Genomic DNA, 18,003 nt, shown 5'->3' with positions numbered 1-18,003 from the left:
GCCACAGGGCTACCTGCTCCTCCACTCAGCCTTCGGTCCTTCAAGTATGCAACTAAGAGAGAAGAGCCAGAGAGGGGGTGGGGACAGGGAGACACAACACTGTGAAGATCATGGCTGGGCTGAGGCCAGGGCATCGAGATGGACCAAAGAGATCAGACAAACACACAGGGCCAAGCCACAGGAGCCCAGTCCTGCAAGCCCACCCAAGAGCAGCCCCTGGAAGGACCTACAGCAGGGACTAATCTCAGTCTGGCCCAAGAGAGCCCTTGGATGGGGGTTCTCATCTACCCCCCTCCCACCCTGGCCAGGGACAATGAGAGGCTCATGTGGACAAGACTTTCTGGGCCCATACTCTAGGCCTAGTGCCTTCACTATTCTGTGAGTGAAGTCTCCCCACTTACAGAAGGCAGAGGCCTGCACAATCTCCCAAATCCCTCCCAGCTCCAGCTGTCTGGTGGATTTCTTTAGGGCCCCCGGGGTCACTGGGGCAGGTGCTCATTCATCACCTCCAGAATGTTCTCAGAGCTTCCTGCATGCACAGGGCCCAGCCTCAGACCCTGGAGGTGCCTCCCTGTTGGCCTTGGCCTCTCTGCTCTACTTCTCAGAGAGGCTGGCAGGCCCTGGGGCCAAGGGCTTTTATTCCTGGCCATGTCCCCACTATCCCCCAGACTCCCCCAGGTCGACCCCATCAGTTCTTCCAAAGTGATACACGCTCCAGAGACAGGTGAGGTCTGAGGAAAAAACAAGCGAGTTGGGGACAGAAAGTTTGCTTCCTGCCAGTGGGTGTGCTGGGGATGGAGATGAGAGGCGAGGGAGGGTCCCCAGAGCCACTCAAGAGAGTGTGCATGTCTGCATGTACCAGAGTCTCACCATCCCTGCCCCGAATTTTCAGAAAGGATAGGGAACAGGAGCTGGTCCTTCGTGTCCTGTTTCCTCAGGGTCTTCAAGTGTTCCTCCCCCAGGTTTGGCTGTCTTCAGGTCTCCTAACACCCAGATGGGCCCACTTGACTTCCCTGGTCCCCAGACCCCAAGCCCACTCCCATAATGCCACTAGGTACCACCCTCCACCTGTGACAAAGGGCCTTCTCAGGTGCCCTAAGAGTCCTTATGTCTCCCGGCCCAGCAGCGGGTGAGTGACTCACCTCAAACAGGCTTCTTGGCAGGACCAAGCTTTAGGCCCTGGACTGGGAGAAGAGGCCTCTCTTTCCCAAACAGGCCTGGTACTGCCCTCAGAAGCGTGCCCGAGGCTGCCTCCAAAGCACAGGGGCCTCGGCTTGGCCTGGGACATGCAACTTAGAACACAGGTATAGTCCAGAGAGCATGGCCCAAGTGCCCACAGGCTCCCCAGCACCCAGGTCCACACTGTGCCAGCATGCCCCCAGCCCACCAGCCTTAGGTCGGGGTTGGGTGGAGGGATACTTACTGTAGCCCATGCCTTGCAGGAAGTATTTGAAGGCCTCAGTCAGCTTCCCTGGCTGCAGGAGAGTGGGACAGCGTAAGCTTTGATAGGCTGCCTGGGGTGCGGGGGGAGGCCTCCCTCGCTCTCCCACAACTGCCCACGTGGGCCGAGCAGGTGGTGTAAAGGCAGGAGGGCAAGAGTCTCACCTGTGTGACTTGTGGGAGCCCTCCAGAATCTGCCATCTGCAAGGGAGAGAGTGGGGAGAGCTGAGCAGCTCCCACTGAGACAGGCTCTGCTGACTAGACACACTGTCCTGCTTCAGCCCTGGGTGGGACCCCAACAGGCCCCTCCCTGAGGCCATGACCACCTTGGGGGCTGGGAGGCAGGGCTCACCTTCAGGAAGGTGGTGGTGGTTGGGTCCAGTTTGGAGTTGCACTCCACCTGGGGACAAGGAGCCAGCTTCAGCAAGACCCCACCCCACCCCTGCTAAGGTGGGTTGTGTGCCCACAGCAGAGGAGGGAGGTACAGGTAGGCAGGGGCAGCCCTTCCCAGGTGCTCTCCTTTCAGGCTCCTCAGGCCCTGGAGATCAGTTGGCATTCCCCCACCGCACCAGGAGGGGCCCGACATCATCAGGTCCTATTCACAACTGCTAGTGGGACAGGGAGAGCCAGGGCCACTCAGGTGGATGGGTCTAGGGAAGCCCCAGGACCAGGGCAATAAGGCAAGAGGTACTAGGGATCACCAGGAGACTGAGGCCCTGCCTGGGTCAAGATGGCAAGCGCAGCCTCATATACCCTGGTTTGCTATTTCCCAGGCGCATGGGGGCTACTCTGGCTACTTCTGTGCTGAAGGGCACCCACCCTCAGGCAGCCTGCTGCCAGAGTTCCAACAGGAGAGATGACACATGGCTCCCAACACTGTGGGTGCCTGTGGTGGTCAAGGGGAACAGTGGGGTTGTGCTAGTGAATCTATTTCATAATGGGTCAAATTTTAGAAGAAGAGATCTTAGGCTCTGGGCCTTAAGTGCATGGAGTCAGGCAGGACTGCGCTGCTGGAGGACCAGGCTGCCAGCCAGCCCAGCCCTGCGCCAGCTCCTTCCTCTCCCCAGCTCCCTCCACCTGCAGGACGAGTGTGGCAAGATGGCTGGGAGGTAGATGGGAAGCCACCATCCACTGCATGTCCCTGAGGCTACCCTGGGCTGTATCAAAACATCGGCCCTGCTTTCCAGAGCCCAATGAGCAACCAACTCTGAATCCCACCTGAGTCAGGACACAATCCCACACTCACCACCCCATCCTCAGCAGGTGCGTTATCCCCGACTACCAGCATCACGGGGCAGCTGCGGACACAGAGGAAAAGGCTGTCTGGGCTGGGCACAGGGGACAAAGTCCAGAGAAGGCTGGAGGGCCAGCGTTCACTCACCGGAGCATCTTGGCATTGGGCACCGTCCCAGGCCGGTTAATGTCTAGGTCTCTGCGGCTGCAGGGGAGGGGCAGAGGCAAAGGTGGGCATCCCAGGGCTGGAGGGAGAGTGCCAAAACCCAACACTGCCAACTGGTAAAACAGGGAGCTGTGAACCTGCTCTGCAGAACCAGGGCCCTTGGGCTTCCCTCGTGTGACTTCCAAACCCGACTCAGGCCAGGTGGGCTCCCAGATTTTGCCCTCTATCTCCTTCAGAGTGTGGCTATAACGCATAATCTCATCTGACCTCCTGCAGCTTACAGAGGTCAGCACCCAGTCTCCGTGTCTTTGGGTCGGGAATGTTGCTAATGACCCCCAGAGCTCCCAGTCAGCAAGGCCCTTCAACAAAGGCCCCAAACCCCTCTTCCCTTTATTCCCCAGGAGGGTGCACCCTGGGAAGGAAGCTACCCCCCTCTGAGGCTCCACAGCCTGCTCATCATCTACAAATGGGACGTGTTGCCTCCCTGTCTCCTCCTATGGGTGACTACAGGGAGGGGACCCCCTGGCCCAAGTGCCTGCCACACCTGTTGTACATGTTCCAGAAGAGCTGCAGGTTGGCTTGGTTCACCACGTTCCCGATCTGCTGCCGGTAGCTCTGCACCAGCTCGGTGTTGTTCACAAGCTCCTCCTGTGCCCAGGGGCGCGAGGAGGGGACAAGGAGGGAGCACAAAGGGAACCTGTGGGTGTCACCTCTAGAGCAGCCCTGGCCCTGCTCCCCATGGGGGGGTGGGAGGCGGGGCCTCAAGAGGGGAGGAGAGGGGAAATCTCCCACTCCTGTGGGTCTTTCAGATGCTGGGCATCAGGGATGACAACAGAATGTGGTGCGAGACAGGTCAGATGCCAAATAACCACGCCTGCCTCCTCCTGCTAGATGGGACGAGGGATGGTGCCAAACAGCAGCTTCCCAAGCCTCAGTGACCTTCCTCGCCCAGCCGCCCCTGTTCCGGTTTGAGGACAGCTAGGGTCTGCAGAAGCCCCCACCCCTTACCTGGCTGAAGAGGTGGGAGAGCACCGTGTCTGGTAAAGTGCTGGTCAGGCCGGACAGCTGCGGGAGGAGGCAGCCAGTGTGAGCACCGCGCAGAGTCACCACCCTGTCCCAGGGACACCACGCTCACCTTGGTGGCAGCCCAGTCGATCCAGCCTTTGCCATTGGGGTCAATGTTCATGAGCACCAGCCCCTCCACGAGGTCTGGGAAAATGAGCTGCAGGGAGAGGGGAGAAGGGCTGGGGGGCGCGGGGAGGGATGAGGTGCAGGGAGCCCCCTTCTTCCACCTAGAAAATGGGCTGTCAAATCCTGTCAAATCCTGCGTGTCTCACAGATGGTTAGGAAGTCAGAGGAGGTGAAAATGCTTTGAAAAATCTTCAAGATGCCATTCATGGATCAACTGACCGCAGCTGGGGACATGCATGGGCTGCCATGGCCCAGCCCCTATACATTCTTTGCTTTATTTAGAATATATTACTGTTTCTCACCCCTTTCTTTGTGTGTCTATGTGTGTGTGTGTGTGTGTGTGAATACACATATACTATTTATTTACTTATTTTTTGCCATGCTGGGGATTGAACCCAGGGCCTTGTATGTTAGGCAAGTACTCCACCACCGGGCCACATTCCCCAGCCCCCGTTAATGATATTTTTGAAGGTGTTGCAATTGAGAGTATTAAACATTTTAAAATCTGAAACATGTTGCTTCTTTGCTTTTATAGAAAATAAAGCCCTTGTGGTATCAATTAGGAACTTGACCTTTTCAAAGCCTGTTCTGTTAGACGTCATGAAAGAGATCTGAATTTTCTGATCAACTGTGGGTCTGTGTTCAGGAAGAAACAGAAACACACAAAATCCCCGGCCTGTCCAGCCTCTGCAGGGGCACAGAGCAGCGTCGAGCTGCCACGTGATTAAGTGCTGAAACTGGGAACTGAATGAAGTTGAAAACTCTTGCTTATTTATTTATTTATTTATTGAAGGAAAAAATGTTTTGAATGCTAAAAAATTGTTTGTTTTTAGAGATGAAAAGCTTTCCTGCCCTCAAACATGATATTTTTGAAACATGACGTTAAACCTCACAACCCTAATAAGTGTAATATTTTGTTAAAAGATTATTCGTGTTCAAATGTTACCTTAACCCTTATTTAGTGGTAGAGCAACTAATGATGTAGTAAGTTGCTAATAGAAATTATGGCTTGGATAATTGTAAAGCAAGTTATAGTTAGTAATCTTTTGAAAAAAAATGTATGGAAAAAATATCCTCTTTTTCTTGCTATAAAATTAATTTCCTTGGAAGGAAAAAATGAAAAGGGGCTTTTCTAATCAATCAAGAGGCCAGGTGCAGTGGTACATGCACACCTGTAGTCCTCGTGACTCACAGGCTGAGGAGGAGCCTGAGTTCAAGGCCAGTCTCAGTAATTGAGTGAGACCCTCAGCAACTCAGTGAGACCTTGTCTCAAAATAAAAAATAAAAAGGGCTGGGGACACAAGTCAATGATAAAGTGTTCTTGGATTCAATTCCCAGTATCCCCCCCCCCCCAAAAAAAACCCAACAATCTAATAAGTGAGGAGTGGGAGGAAGAGGAGGGGGAAAGGGCCCAGGGAGGGGATCCTGGGTGGGGGAGAGAAACTCACTGCAAACTTGGCCAGCACGTAGGCTCCGGCTCCCACGCCAATGCCAATCACATACTTGAACCTGGTACAGAGTATGGCTGGTCACTCTGGGGCTGTGGGTGCCATTTCCCATCCAGAGCGGGCCCCACCCTCAACCCTCAGCTCCACGTGTGCAGACAGCTCCACAGTGTGGCAGATCAGGAGGGAACTCACCCAAAGTGCTGCACCACACTGGGGAGCATGGCGGCCAGCTGCTCCATGGAGGGGAACTGGTACCTGCAGGCAGGGCAGGAAGTCAGGCCCAGTGCAGCCTGGGGGGTGGGCTGGGGACAGGAGAAGGGGCTCCAGGGCACCTACCCCTGAGGAAACTGCGACGCCCCCACCTGCTGTCCGGGGGCATCCACGTGGCATACCACAAAGTGCTTGGTGATCTCCTGCATGTCCTCAAAGTTGAAGAAGGTGTTGAAGCACAGCTTGTCTGCAAAGACATACCTCTCAGCTGGCTGAGCCAATGGGTAGGGGAGGGAAAGGAGGCCAGCAGCCCTGTCGGCTTGCAGCAGATGTGATCGGCCTCAGGACCCAGCAGGGAAAGCCAGGCCAGAAGAGCTAACAGTGAGCAGGGGTTTACCAGGCCCTGTGGGAGGGCGGAGAGGGGAGGCCGGGCTGAGGGGAGGGCTGCGTGAAACCAGGCTGCACTTACGGTTGAGGCCAACGTCATGGTAGGTGAGGATGGCCGGGCGGTTCCCTTTGGGGGAGCCCCGGATCACCACGTGCAGAAGGCCATAGGGCGTCTCAATGTCATGTTCCTGGAGAGAACAGATAGTGCCAGATGCTCTCAGCAGCCCCCACTCCTGGCTCTTCTGGGGAATGTGGTGGTTGGGACAGCCCAAGACTTCAGGGACTATGGGGTGGCCGCCAGCTAGTGTCCTGCTCCCATCACCCAAGCAGCTCCCACTCCGGGGAGGAAGGGTCAGAGGCAGTACCCCTTCTCAGAGGTACTCAGCACAGCGACAACAGCAATTGCAAGCAAAGTTCTGGTCCCCTTTGTAAACCAGTCAACAGATACTGCTGCCTGGGCCAGGCCCAGCCCCCTACCCTATACTCAGTCCTTCAGGGGCCAGGAGGCCAGGCTTCTGCATCCTGCTGCAGCCCCTCAGGATGGCTCTGCCACCCAAGCCCAAGTCCCCCCACCTCAGAATCCTCAAGGGCTCCCTGCTGCAGAAGGGGAATAGCCTCAGAGGCCTGCCTGGCACCCTCAGAAAACACTCTGCCCTGCCCCACAGCCCTGCCCAGGTCCCCGCTGCAGGGCCCTTGCTCCTTCCACCTTGAATGCCCTTCCCGGTAGCCCCAGCATCCAAGGTCCCCCTTCAGGCAAGGCAGGGTTAGACACCCACCCCTCCCCCAGGCTTCTGCAGTGCAGCTCCTGCTCCTCCCGAGTCCTTGGCCTGGGTTTTGCTGCTCAGGGTCACCAGTCTTGCAGGAGGACCTGGCTTTGCCCCTTACTATGTGACTAAGCAGGGCACCTCATGGATTGCATGGTCAGCAAGGAGTGACGAGGTGCCATCCCAGTGGCCAGAGGCCACACCCTGGAAGCCACATTCTGCCTGGAGGCCTGTCCTCCAGGCAGCCCTCCCTGTCCACCCTCAGGGCGCATCAGATCAAGGCCTGCTCCCTGGCCACTGACTAGACACTTTTCATGTGTTGTCTCCTCTATTCCTCGAGCTGAATGGAGGCAGAGGGGGAGGAACGGAGGCCAGAAAGGAGAAGTGACTGGCCCAAGGTTGAGCCCTACTCTGAGCCTAGAGTGAGGCCGGGGCAGGGGTGGGAGTGGAGGGGTGGCATCCTTGCCACAGCCTGTCTCAGAGGCCAGAGTTGGCATCAAGGGCTGTTTTCTAAGGAGATCAAGTTTCGCCCAAGAAACCTCCTGAGCAGGCAGCCTCTGCACGGTGGCAGCCCCTGTTGGGGCGTCCCTGCCACATCCACCAGTCACTCGTTGTTCAACCTCAGCTCTGGAGGAATGAGGTTGGGGTGCACAGGGCAAAGCTCTTTGGCGGGGGCTCTCTGCAGCCTCTGGGTCAGCCTTTGCCCTGCTTGGCAGAAACCAGGGCCCGGGGCACCTTCCAAATACAGACCCCCAGCCCCACCCTCTGGCAAGTGTGGGTGAGGAAGCCCAGCCTGTCCCCTCCCTGCCCTGGTGTGTCTGCAAGTGTCTGCAGCCGCAGCAGAACCGCCCTACTGTGTCCCACCTCCGCGGGGCGGCAGGGTCTGCCGGGAGAGGGCTGGCGGCTACCTTCCCGCGGGGCCAGGTGACCTTGACCGCTCAACGACCTCCCAGCGCTTCCTCTGACCCTTGGCGGGGAGCTCAGGCCCAACACCCCCCACTCCGGCAGCTCAGAGTTGGGGGTCTCCCCAAGAGCCGCAGTCTGCACGCTCAGAGCCCCCCAACTCTCAGGGTCTGGCGCTCCCATTGGCTCTCGGTGACGTCATGCCAGAGCCCGCCCCCCCCCCAGGTGGGCGCCGAGGGATGCACTGCGGCTGCAAGAGAGGGGGCTCTGACATCCCCTCTCGGCCTGGCTCTCCTCGCCGTGACCTTGAGGGCTGGAGGAAGTAGGGGTCTGAGCTGGGCTTTAGCACACTGCGGGTGGTGCTGCCACTGTCAGCCGCATCAATTATTCAGGGGACAGGGTCTGCATGGGCGGTGGATGCTGACGTAGTGGCAAATGCAGTGGGCCATGGCATGCTCTGCCAACGGACAGGCAGGTGTGGTGGGGCAGGCCTGCCTGGCTTCTCCCTCCTTAAGGTAAAGTGGCACAGGGCTTGGGTACCTGCTGCTCTGGGGGGCAGGAGGAGGTGCCCTGGGCCCCCCACCTAGGGGCATGTAGTCATCCCTCCAGCGCTGCCTTCCCCAACCTACAAAATAAGTCAGGGTCACTCCTTTTGGTCCCCTTCCCCGCAGGGTCCCCTGCCTGCAGGTCCAGACCTCTGCTCCTCTGTGCCCTGAAAAAGCAGGAGCAACTCCTAAGGAAGAGGCTGCCTGTCCTTTTGATGGCACTACTGCAGCCATCCAAACTCCCAGCGACGTCTCCAGGACAGGACCACAGACAGACACCAGGAGCATAGCCTGGGGCTCACAGCAGACCACCCTTCCCCCACTGGGTTGAGGTGGTCCCAAGGACCCAAACAGCCACTCAGACAGGCACATGGCAGGCAGAGAACACCCACCAGGGTGTGCACACACTGGCACACAGGTCCGCACAGGCCACGAGAAGACTCGGACAGTACACTCATTCCATTTCCTGAAGATGCCACCCCTCCAGGCCACCCCCCAGGACCTGAATAGCAGCTGCCCTGATGCACCTGCAGACCAGGTCACCAGGAAGACTGGGACCTCCTGCTTTGCCCCGGTGACTCCAGGCAACTGAGGGCAGAGCTGTCACCAGACATGGGCAGAGGATGCCTTGTCCTTCCTGCAGGTCACAAGGATGCCCTGTCCTCCCTGCGCAGCTGGCTGCCCCCAGGGCCCTCACTCACCCCATCCCAGCACTCCGGCATCTTGCCGAGGGAGGGAACTCTTCGATCAAGGAGGGCAAACAAAGGCCTGAGTCACCCGGGTCCGGAGGAAAGGGTGGCTGAGTGGGAGACAGTCTGCTCTGTGACGGGGCACAGCTCCCAGGCCATTTATACGCAGATCCTGGCCCAGCCCAGGCCCGCCCCTCCTCCCTGCAGCCACTAGCTCTCCCCGAGTCCCTGCTCTGAGATTGGCTGTTGGAGACAAACCTGGCTCCGATTGGCTTCTGAGGTCCTCGCTCACCCCAGCCTCATTCCTGCTTCTCCCGCCCCAGCAACACCTCATTCTGGATGGTCCCCAGTCCCTACCTCAATGTTCGCCTGCCCTCCAGCACCCAGGCGCCCTCCAACAGCAGCAGTGTACATGGGATCCCAATAAGACGGGAGCCAGGGGGCCACCCTGCATTAGGTGCCCAGGGGCCTCTCACAGGCAGGGCAGGACCCACGGTATATGCCCCACAGAGGCAGAGCCCCTGACTCACACCCTGGGAGCAAAGAGCCCAAGAACAGACCCCGAGCCCCAGCTTCCCCAACAGGAAGGCGTGGATCTTGAGAAGACCTGAGGAATTGCTTTGGGGGACAACTGGGTCATCTCCCTGCTTCAGGAGGACTGATCCTTCTCCCCTACCTGCCAAGGGCTCTCTCTCACTCTGCCCACATATATGCCCAGGGCTTGCCCACACTGCTGAAGGGGGCTTTGGGGTGGGGGTCCTGCGCAGATTGCAGGAGCAGGACGTGGAGAACACACCAGTTCTCTACCCCACCCCTGGCCCGATGTAAGGGACTTGAGGCTTCCAGAGAGAGGAGGAGGAATAGGAGGCCTTCAGTCCAAGCTGACCCGTGCCTTCCACACGGCCAGCCAGACCCTTCTCCTGGAGCCAGTGGTGTGGGGCGTGGTTCCCGGGCACAGAGCTACCTTGGGCGCCATGCCCTGGCCTCCCAGGCAGCAGGAATGTGGGTGGGGGGCTAGCCTGGGACATGCAAGCAGAGGCCACAGAGGAGAAGGACAGTTGAGAGGAGCAGAGGAGGAGGGAAGGTAAGCCAGGGAGGAGACCAGAGGAGGGAACCCTAGGGCAGAGAACGGGAGTGACAGAAAGGGCGGGTGCTGGGCACCTGTGCCCCGGTTCTGTCTCACTGGTGAAGGAACACGCGGCTCACCCCAGCCTGTGCCCACAGCCCTGCTCTCGGGCTAGCTCCACCGGAAGGCAGCAGATGCTCTGACCACGGCTGCCTGCTGACCTGCTCAACACCTGCCATGTATACTATTCCTGGCCGTGTCCTCTGTCTCTGGGCACCAACAACTTTCCCTGCCCCATCTCTGACCTCTCACTCAGGGGGCCTAGCAAGAGTGCAGTGGTGTGGAATGGGGTCTCCCCCAGCCCCTCCAGTCTGTCCATGCTCCCCATTTCTGCAGATACACGACACAGGAATGAGCTTGGACAGCTGAGGCACCCTGCACAGGCCCAGCCCTGCCTGTCTGGCCCTGAGTCCTCCCATGTGCTTCTTCAAGGTGCTGGAGTTCTGCTCCCATGTACCCATCCAGTCCTCTCCCTACCCTTTGTGCAGATAAGAATCTGGCTTAGCACTGCCCCTGCATCTACCCCCAATTCTGCTCAGCTCACTGGCTGCAAACCCACAGACCTGGGCACAAGTCCTGCCCGACCCCTAGGTGGGTCCTTGGTGATGTTTCTGTTTTCTCTGTGCCTCAGGCTTTGCAGCTGTAAGGAAGGAATTGTGCTTTCCTCGCTGAGTCGATGTGAGAATGAGCACAAAACTGCCTACTTCACTCTAGACCCGACTCCACCCTGCCTCCCCTGGCAGGGAGATGAGACAATCTGCCAGCCTCTACAAACTGCTGGCCCCTACCCGGAGGTGGTGGCACAGGCCTATGATCCCAGTGACTTGGGAGGCTGAGACAGGAGGATCATAAGTTGGATGCCAGCTTCAGCAACTCTGCAAAACCCTCTCTCAAAATAAAAAGTAAAAAGAGCTGGGGATGTAGTTCAGTGGTCAAGCAACCCCTGGATTCAATCCAAAACAAAACAAAACAGAACTACAAAAACACCCCAACTGCTGACCCCTTCTCCGGAGGGTGTGCAGTGTGTCTGAACAAGACAGATTCAGCTTTTGCTAGCCAAATCCTGGTGCCAGCCATAGCTCTGCCACTTCTTTGCAATGTGACCTTGGGCACATCAGTCAACCTCTTTGAGGCTTCCCATCTGTAAATGGGAGAAACCCGAAGGCATATGTAACCCCTACAATCCTCACAAACCTATGGGAAAGGACGAGGAGACCAAGGCACAGAGAGGTCAGGTAATTTTGCTACCCAACTAATAAAACATGGAGCTTACTAGTGCTTGGCACATTGGGCCCGCGGTCACATCACCGAGTAGCAAACACATTAGAATGTCTCCCACGTGCCGGGCTCTGTTCACCGACTTTGCACATTATCTCACTTTATCCTTTTAACATCCACGTTGCAGATGAGGCACAGAACGGTTTGGTAACCTGCCCAACACCACACAGTTAGGTGAACACAGAACTAGGGACATACCCAGGCATCTGGCTCTGACTCCATGCACTGGTGGCCACTTGTCAGTCATTCAAGCATCTGAGTACTGGATCTGTGGGCCCCGTCACCTTACAGACACTCAGCTGCCTGTGTCACTCTACAAATGAGTGAGTGACTTGTGCTGGAGGCCTCATGGCTGATAAGTGGCAGGGCCAGGACCTTGACTCAGGCCTGTGTGGTGCTTGTTGGTCTCTATCTTGGAACATCTCCCCTGGCTGAGCCCACCGAGGCCCAGGTCGTCACAGCCTGCCACTGTGACTTGGGATAAAATCCATGTCAGATCCTGATCCAGATGGCGGCCATCTTTGTGACCACTTTCCTTAAAAACTAAAAAGCTGTCTCCAAGCTGTGTGACTGCGGGAGACAGGAAGGTGCCTTTTAACATGTGCCCTTTACCAAGCAAGGGATCTTGAGAACTTGGGTGACACTGCCAAGAGTGGTATCCTGGGCAGGGCTTGCCTGTGCTCAGAGGTTCAGCTGAGAGGGAGCTTCCCACTCAGCAGCGGCCTCCTCCAGGCCCAGGCCCCCCCCCATCCCTCCTGCAGCAGGGGTGTGTGTGGCAGGGCTGGGCCCCCCCTCTTTAGGACTAGCCTGGGGGGGCCGGGGCTGGCTGCTCTGGGGTTTTATCTCACCAGCTCCCTCCTCAGGGCCCATGTGCCCACCTATTCCCTCACTGGGAGCACAAAGAGAATGCCCTGTCCTGTCTGCTCTGATTTCCAGCCGTCCCTTCCTATCAAGCTGGGCTGTGTCCCGGCCACATCCCTCCCATCTCTCCTCCAGGGACAATTAGTCCCCCACTGCTGAGTCCCATCCTTTCCTTGCATCTCCGAGCCTTTTGTGTTTGGAGATGGTGTTCTGGGGGGATCTGAGCATACGCACAGTGTGCCCCAAAGCCTCCCCTGGTGTCCTTAAAGAGGCGCGTGACCAAGGGACCAATGCATAGGCCCAGATCCTCATCCTTGCAGGGATCTGCTTGCTCGGGGAGGAGCCAGAGGCAGCCCCACCTCCTGCATGTCATGCTGATGTCCAGACCACGAGGCCAGTGCTGTCATGGGGCTTGGAGACTGACCCAAATGGAGGTCAGGCAGAGACAAGGACAGTGGCCTGGGGGCTATTTCCATCTATCAGGAGGCAGGGTCTGCGTTTGCTCAGCACATTTGGATGGACGGTGGGATCTGGTCACCCAGGAAGGCTCCCTTGCTGATGGCTGTTAGATATTTTCTGAGACCTGGAGATAAATGGTCACTAGGGGACCCAGAGGGGAGAAATGACTGGCCAAGTGAACACACTCATCATGCAGGGGAATAAAAACAGAGGTTCAGTTTTCATGGAGAATCTGGCATCAAACTAAAGAGGACATGGTTGTCTAGGCAACTGCTGCCATGGAAACAGGAGCTATTTCAGAGTCCACCTGGCTCTCATTGGAGGAAAATGCTGATTCAGATGACGACATCCTTCCCTCCCTTCTCCGTTCTCTTCCCCAGGCCTCCCCTGGCTTCCCAGCTGTCCTGTTCAGAGGGTCCCACAGCCTCCATCTTGGGCATCTCTCCACTGGGCAGGGGTCAGGCAGAGCTGCTGTGAGCAGTGACCATGGGGTGCCCAGCCCTGGCCACTCCAGGATGGGAGCACACGGAATGAAGGACTAAGACACTTTGGGGCCTGGACAGGTGGGAAGAGAGGCTGGCCAGTTGTGGGTTCCGTATCTAGGGAGGCCGAGCCTCAACCTACCTTCCAGTCTGTGTCCACAGCTGAGAGGAAGGTGTCAGGGTTCTCCTGTGGGAAGGCAAACAGAAGGGGTCAAGTTAGGTTCTGGGTGGCATGAGAGGCCTCTGGTGGCTCTGCCTGGAGCAGGCTGGCTTTCTGATCCCGTCCATGTCAACAACAAAGAAAGTGGCCACCAGGTCCCCAGGTGCCAGGTACTGGGCTGTCCAGTACTTAGTGGATAAGCCTAGGAGTTTGCCAATTCAAAATGCAAAGATTTCTGTTTTATAGGTGACAAGGATGAGACTGGGCCTAGGGCTAGAAAGTAGGAGAATTTTGGACTCCAATCCTGGCTGCTGGGCCCTCCTGCCCCCACAGACGTTCCTCAGGGTCCGACCATCAGGACACAGGGGCAGAGGCAGGAAGAGGCGCTATGATTGTCACACAGGATGGGCCCACTGAGCCCACGGGGTGCAGAGAGGAGGGACTTTTCTAACCCATTAGGTGCTCTCAGGGCCCCTGCTGTGCACTCTCAAGTTACTTGAGCAAATGTGACACTGGGCCATATGCATCTTTGCTCAGTGCGGGTCCTGCCACTGGACTCCAGGTGCCACAAGGACAGGGCCATGTCTGACTGTGCTCTCAGCGCAAAGCCTGGTGGGAATGGCTCCCAAACACCCGGACCTGGATGAACAATCTGACTTCACACATGAGGGTGGCTTGGCTCAAATGCACCTGCAGGTCACCAGGCTGCGTGGACGGAGAGCTAAAGGGAGAGTTGAGCCCGGGCGGGGGAGGGAGGGGTGTCACCAGGCAGCCCTAGGGTACTGTGCCACTGGGCCTGGTTCTAGGGTGTAACTCGTCCTTTCTGGGTCCCTTCTCCTCATCTGTATGACCAGGAAGCTGGGCCAGCTCTCAGGGCCACTTCGGAGACCAGGGAAGGAAAGCTACCAGGAGACAAGCGCCTGCGCAGGTAAGGCTGAGCTCTGGGCCTGCTGTGAGGAGGTCCAGACTGTGCCCGTCCAGAGACCTCCAGGGCAGCCACTGCTGGGGCTCCAAAGGTAGGGGACAGGACTGGGGGAAGGGGTTGGGCTGGTTCTTGATGAACCTTCTCACTCTAAGCCTGGCGGGAGGCAGGCTGGGGAAGCAGACGTGGGAGGTTTTATACCAGAGACCTTCCCCGGGCAATTAGCTCAGGGAGAGGGGGAGGCGGCAGTTTTGTTAAAAACAAAACCTGACAAGAAGGATGAGGCAGATAATGGCATGAGCTTTCAGGGCACCGGCCCCAGGAGACGAGGCGCGAGGGGGGATGGCCCCCAAAAGCAGGGAACTTGCAGGGATAATGTGAGCCAATCTGAGTTCCCCCCAGCCATGGGAGGTGAGCCCGAACCCCAAGGAAAAGAGCACAGTGGAAGGTCCGAGAGTGGCATGTGGGAGACAGGGGTGGCCCCCAGGCCCAGGAGAAGGAGCACCCAGCCTCCCACCGATCCCTGGACCCACCAGGCCCTGGAGTCGACAAAGCAAGCCAGTCCAGAGAGGCAAGAGGGACGCAGGTCAATGTTAGAAGCACAACAGTCCCTCCTACCTGCAGGACATCGGTTCAGGACCCCCCGTGGGACACCAAGATCAGCAGATGTTCAAGTTCTCTCTATGAAGTGGTGTAATATTTGCATAGAATCCAGGCACATCCTCCAGCACCCTTTAAGTTAGTTCTAGATTACTTATAATACCTGATCTAAGGTAACTGTTATGTAAATAGTGGTTGTACTGTATTGTTTAGGGAGAGAGTCTGCACCCATTCAGTACAGACGGGATTCTTTTTTCTAATACCTGCTCTCTGTGGTTGGTTGAAACTACGGGTATGGAACCTGCAGATACCGAGCTGACTGCATTCACCGCTCACTGGACTCCCGACACTTTGCACCTGGCAAACTGCAGGAGATTTAGAAAGGGACAAAGGCAGGTACGTTCACATGCAGCAGCGGGAGAGGCGGAATCTGTGTGTGAGTGTCACAGCCTGAGAGAGAAACTGAACAGCTCTCGAAGGCACAGGACGGCCAGTGGGCTGATACCTGATACCTGAAGACCTTGCTCTGGGCACAGAGGAGACTTCATTGGGCCCTGGACTGGACTTTAAATGTGCCTTTGAATCCAGGTCCCCAGCACAGGGTTATGCTGACTCAAGAAAGTAGCGAAGACTCCAGGACAGACGGAAATACTTGACTCTTACGCGGAGGGGTTGGGAGTGGGGGTGTCACAGTGGCTAACTCTGGTCTGTTCCTGGTGGCCCGCAGGATGAAGAAGAGATCGGCTGCAGCAGGAGGATGGCAGAGGAGGGGGGGCAGGTGGGCTTACTGAGCCAGGAAAGGAGGCAGCAAGGGTGGGCAGATAGGTAGAGGAAGGGCAGCATCTCTCTGGGCACCTGCCAAGGAGAGCAGTGGAAGCCACAGGCACAGAGGCGTCAGACCAAGATGCCCTCAGTTCTCCGCACTGTGCCAAGGGGGCTGGTCAGGGCCACAGTCACATGTCTGGTCCCAGCAGGCAGCACCTCTGTAAGCCACCCTCTTCAGCAGTTGTGATGGGCACAGAGGTCCCGGGGGCTCACCATGAACCCTTTCAAAATCTCACAAGAGGTCTTTGCTCATGTGCCTCAAAAGACAAACTGGAGCCAGGCGCGATGGCACATGCCTGTCTGAAATCCCTGTGGCTTGGGAGGCTGAGGCTGGAGGATCTTGAGTTCAAAACCAGCCTCAGCAAAAGCGAGATGCTAAGCAACTCAGTGAGACCCTGTCTCTAAATAAAATTCAAAATAGGGCTGGGGATGTGGCCCAGTGGTCGAGTGCCCCTGAGATCCATCTCCAGTACCCTACCAAAAAAAAAAAAAAAGACAAACTGTCTTGGGGAAGAAGAACTTCTCCAAAAGTTCTAAGAAGTTTCTTTCTTTTGAGCTTATCACAATCTGTGGCTCCCATCTAGCCCACCTCTTTACTGAGGGCTGACTGTGTGAAAGGTGCTGTACTAGGTACCAGGGAGACGTGGGCATAAAACAGACCAGATGATTGCCCAGCAGCTAGTGGGTGGGGGCTAATAGTGGTTGGTGCTAGGGCCAGGGGCAGAATGTGGCAGAGTGTCAGTATTAGACCCAGTGGTCAGAGAAGGCCTCTCTGAGGAGGGGACCCTTGAGCAGAGGCCTGACTAAAATGAGGATCTAGCCCTGCACGTGCCCAGATTAGAGCCTCCCAGGCAGAGGGAGCAGCCCGGAATAAGATGGCAATGTTAAAGGAAGCCAGAAGGAGTGAACCAGGAGGGAAGGGTGGGAGATGGGGTGGGGGCAGGTGCAGGCCACACAGGAAGGACTGTGGATGTAACTGAGCGAGATGGCAGTCACTGACAGGCTCTGGGTGAAGTGAGGTGATGTACTGTAAAAGGGTCTTACGTAGGAAAGGCAGAAGGAGACCAGAGAGGAGGCTCTTGCAAGCATATTCATGGTGGTGCACACCTGTAATCCCAGAGACTCGGGAGGCTGAAGCAGGATCGCAAGTTCCAGGCCAGGCTCAGCAACTTAGGCCACGGGGCTAGGCCTGGGGACATAGCTCAGTGGTAGAGCATCCTGGGTTTAATCCCAAGTATTGAAGTTAAAAAAAAAAAAACAACAACAAGATGGGAGTTTGGGTCAGGAGTGAATATATTAGGAACAAAGGACCTACTAAGTGTGCAGCTCACCTGCAGACCCCTAATAGCTGCCCTCAAATAATCTAGGCCTCAGAAGTTTACTCAAGATTTTGCCTTTGTGGACATGTTTTTTTTTTTTTTTTTTGTAATTGTAGATGAACAGAATGATTTTATTTTATTTCTTTATTTTTATGTGGTGCTGAGGATCGAACCCTGTGCCTCACACATGTTAGGCAAATGCTCTACCACTGAGCTACAGCCCCAGCCCCCACTCAAGATTTTGCCTTTAAGATAAGACTGTACCCTTCTGGGGCAGGACTGCCAGCCTCACATGGTTGGATCCCCTGGATCCCTGGCTGGCTGCTTGGTCCCAATGCTGGCTGCTCAGTGGCTCTGGGGCTCACCTCCCTATGGTGAGAGCCTGGGGGAGCCAGGGCAAGGCACAGGGAAGGGCAGGCTGAAGATCTAAGGACCGGACTCTTGGCTTCCTCACTGCAGGATGAGGGGGCGCCCCACCACTGATGCTGTAGAACTAATGACTCCTTGCAAAGTGGTTTGTGCCAATCAATGAGAGGATTGCGCTGGGAGGGGACAGAAGGGAAGGCAGCCCTGGGGAAGGACAGAAGGGAAGGCAGCCCTGGGCAGCCCTGGGGAGTCATTAGAAGAAGGTGTGGGGTAGAAGAAGACTCTGAAATCCAGCATTTGGCTTCCCAACTGAGGGATGTTTGGGACAAAATTGCCATCTTGAGTTTTCTCAGTCCCCTGGGTCTTGGTGGCACTACTGGTGAACCTTGGACCTCAGAAGCTTGTGACAAAAAGATAGGAAGATGTGGGCAGGCCCTGCCAGCAGGGCAGCCTCTGCCCCTGCCAGAGGAAGCACTCTGCAGCAGTGACTCTGGGGGCTGTGGGGTGCCCAGAACCCAGGCTTGTCATGGTCTGCTCTAATGTGTGACCCTGGCTAAGTGTGTTCACCTGTCTATGCCTAGGTCTTTACATCATTCACATGGGGACATTGATCCTGCAAAGCCCCAGCC

General features: G+C 56.8%; 1 protein-coding gene across 10 annotated transcripts in view; it reads right to left on the bottom strand.

Moving 5' to 3' along the window:
• Window positions 1-18,003, bottom strand: part of NDRG4 (NDRG family member 4) — a 41,349-nt gene that overhangs the window by 2,728 nt on the left and 20,618 nt on the right. For 3 of the 10 annotated variants that reach the window (XM_081273523.1, XM_081273524.1, XM_081273528.1), the window contains exons 3-16: window positions 13,325-13,369; window positions 6,158-6,263; window positions 5,815-5,935; window positions 5,671-5,733; window positions 5,479-5,539; window positions 3,975-4,061; window positions 3,848-3,904; window positions 3,384-3,487; window positions 2,822-2,878; window positions 2,687-2,738; window positions 1,793-1,840; window positions 1,606-1,641; window positions 1,424-1,475; window positions 14-52 (exon numbers count right to left, since the gene is read on the bottom strand). In XM_081273523.1, coding sequence (XP_081129649.1) covers window positions 14-52; window positions 1,424-1,475; window positions 1,606-1,641; window positions 1,793-1,840; window positions 2,687-2,738; window positions 2,822-2,878; window positions 3,384-3,487; window positions 3,848-3,904; window positions 3,975-4,061; window positions 5,479-5,539; window positions 5,671-5,733; window positions 5,815-5,935; window positions 6,158-6,263; window positions 13,325-13,369 — 928 coding nt within the window. Of the gene's footprint in view, window positions 1-13; window positions 53-1,423; window positions 1,476-1,605; window positions 1,642-1,792; window positions 1,841-2,686; window positions 2,739-2,821; window positions 2,879-3,383; window positions 3,488-3,847; window positions 3,905-3,974; window positions 4,062-5,478; window positions 5,540-5,670; window positions 5,734-5,814; window positions 5,936-6,157; window positions 6,264-8,988; window positions 9,142-13,324; window positions 13,370-18,003 lie in introns of those variants that run through there. The other 7 variants (XM_081273525.1, XM_081273529.1, XM_081273530.1 and 4 more) reach the window with 6 other exon arrangements.

Source organism: Spermophilus citellus (assembly GCF_964194105.1).
Source record: "Spermophilus citellus genome assembly, chromosome: 18".
Taxonomy (NCBI): domain Eukaryota; kingdom Metazoa; phylum Chordata; class Mammalia; order Rodentia; family Sciuridae; genus Spermophilus; species Spermophilus citellus.
The sequence above is the reverse complement of the archived record's forward strand: the minus strand, read 5'-3'. Positions and strand labels throughout refer to the sequence as shown.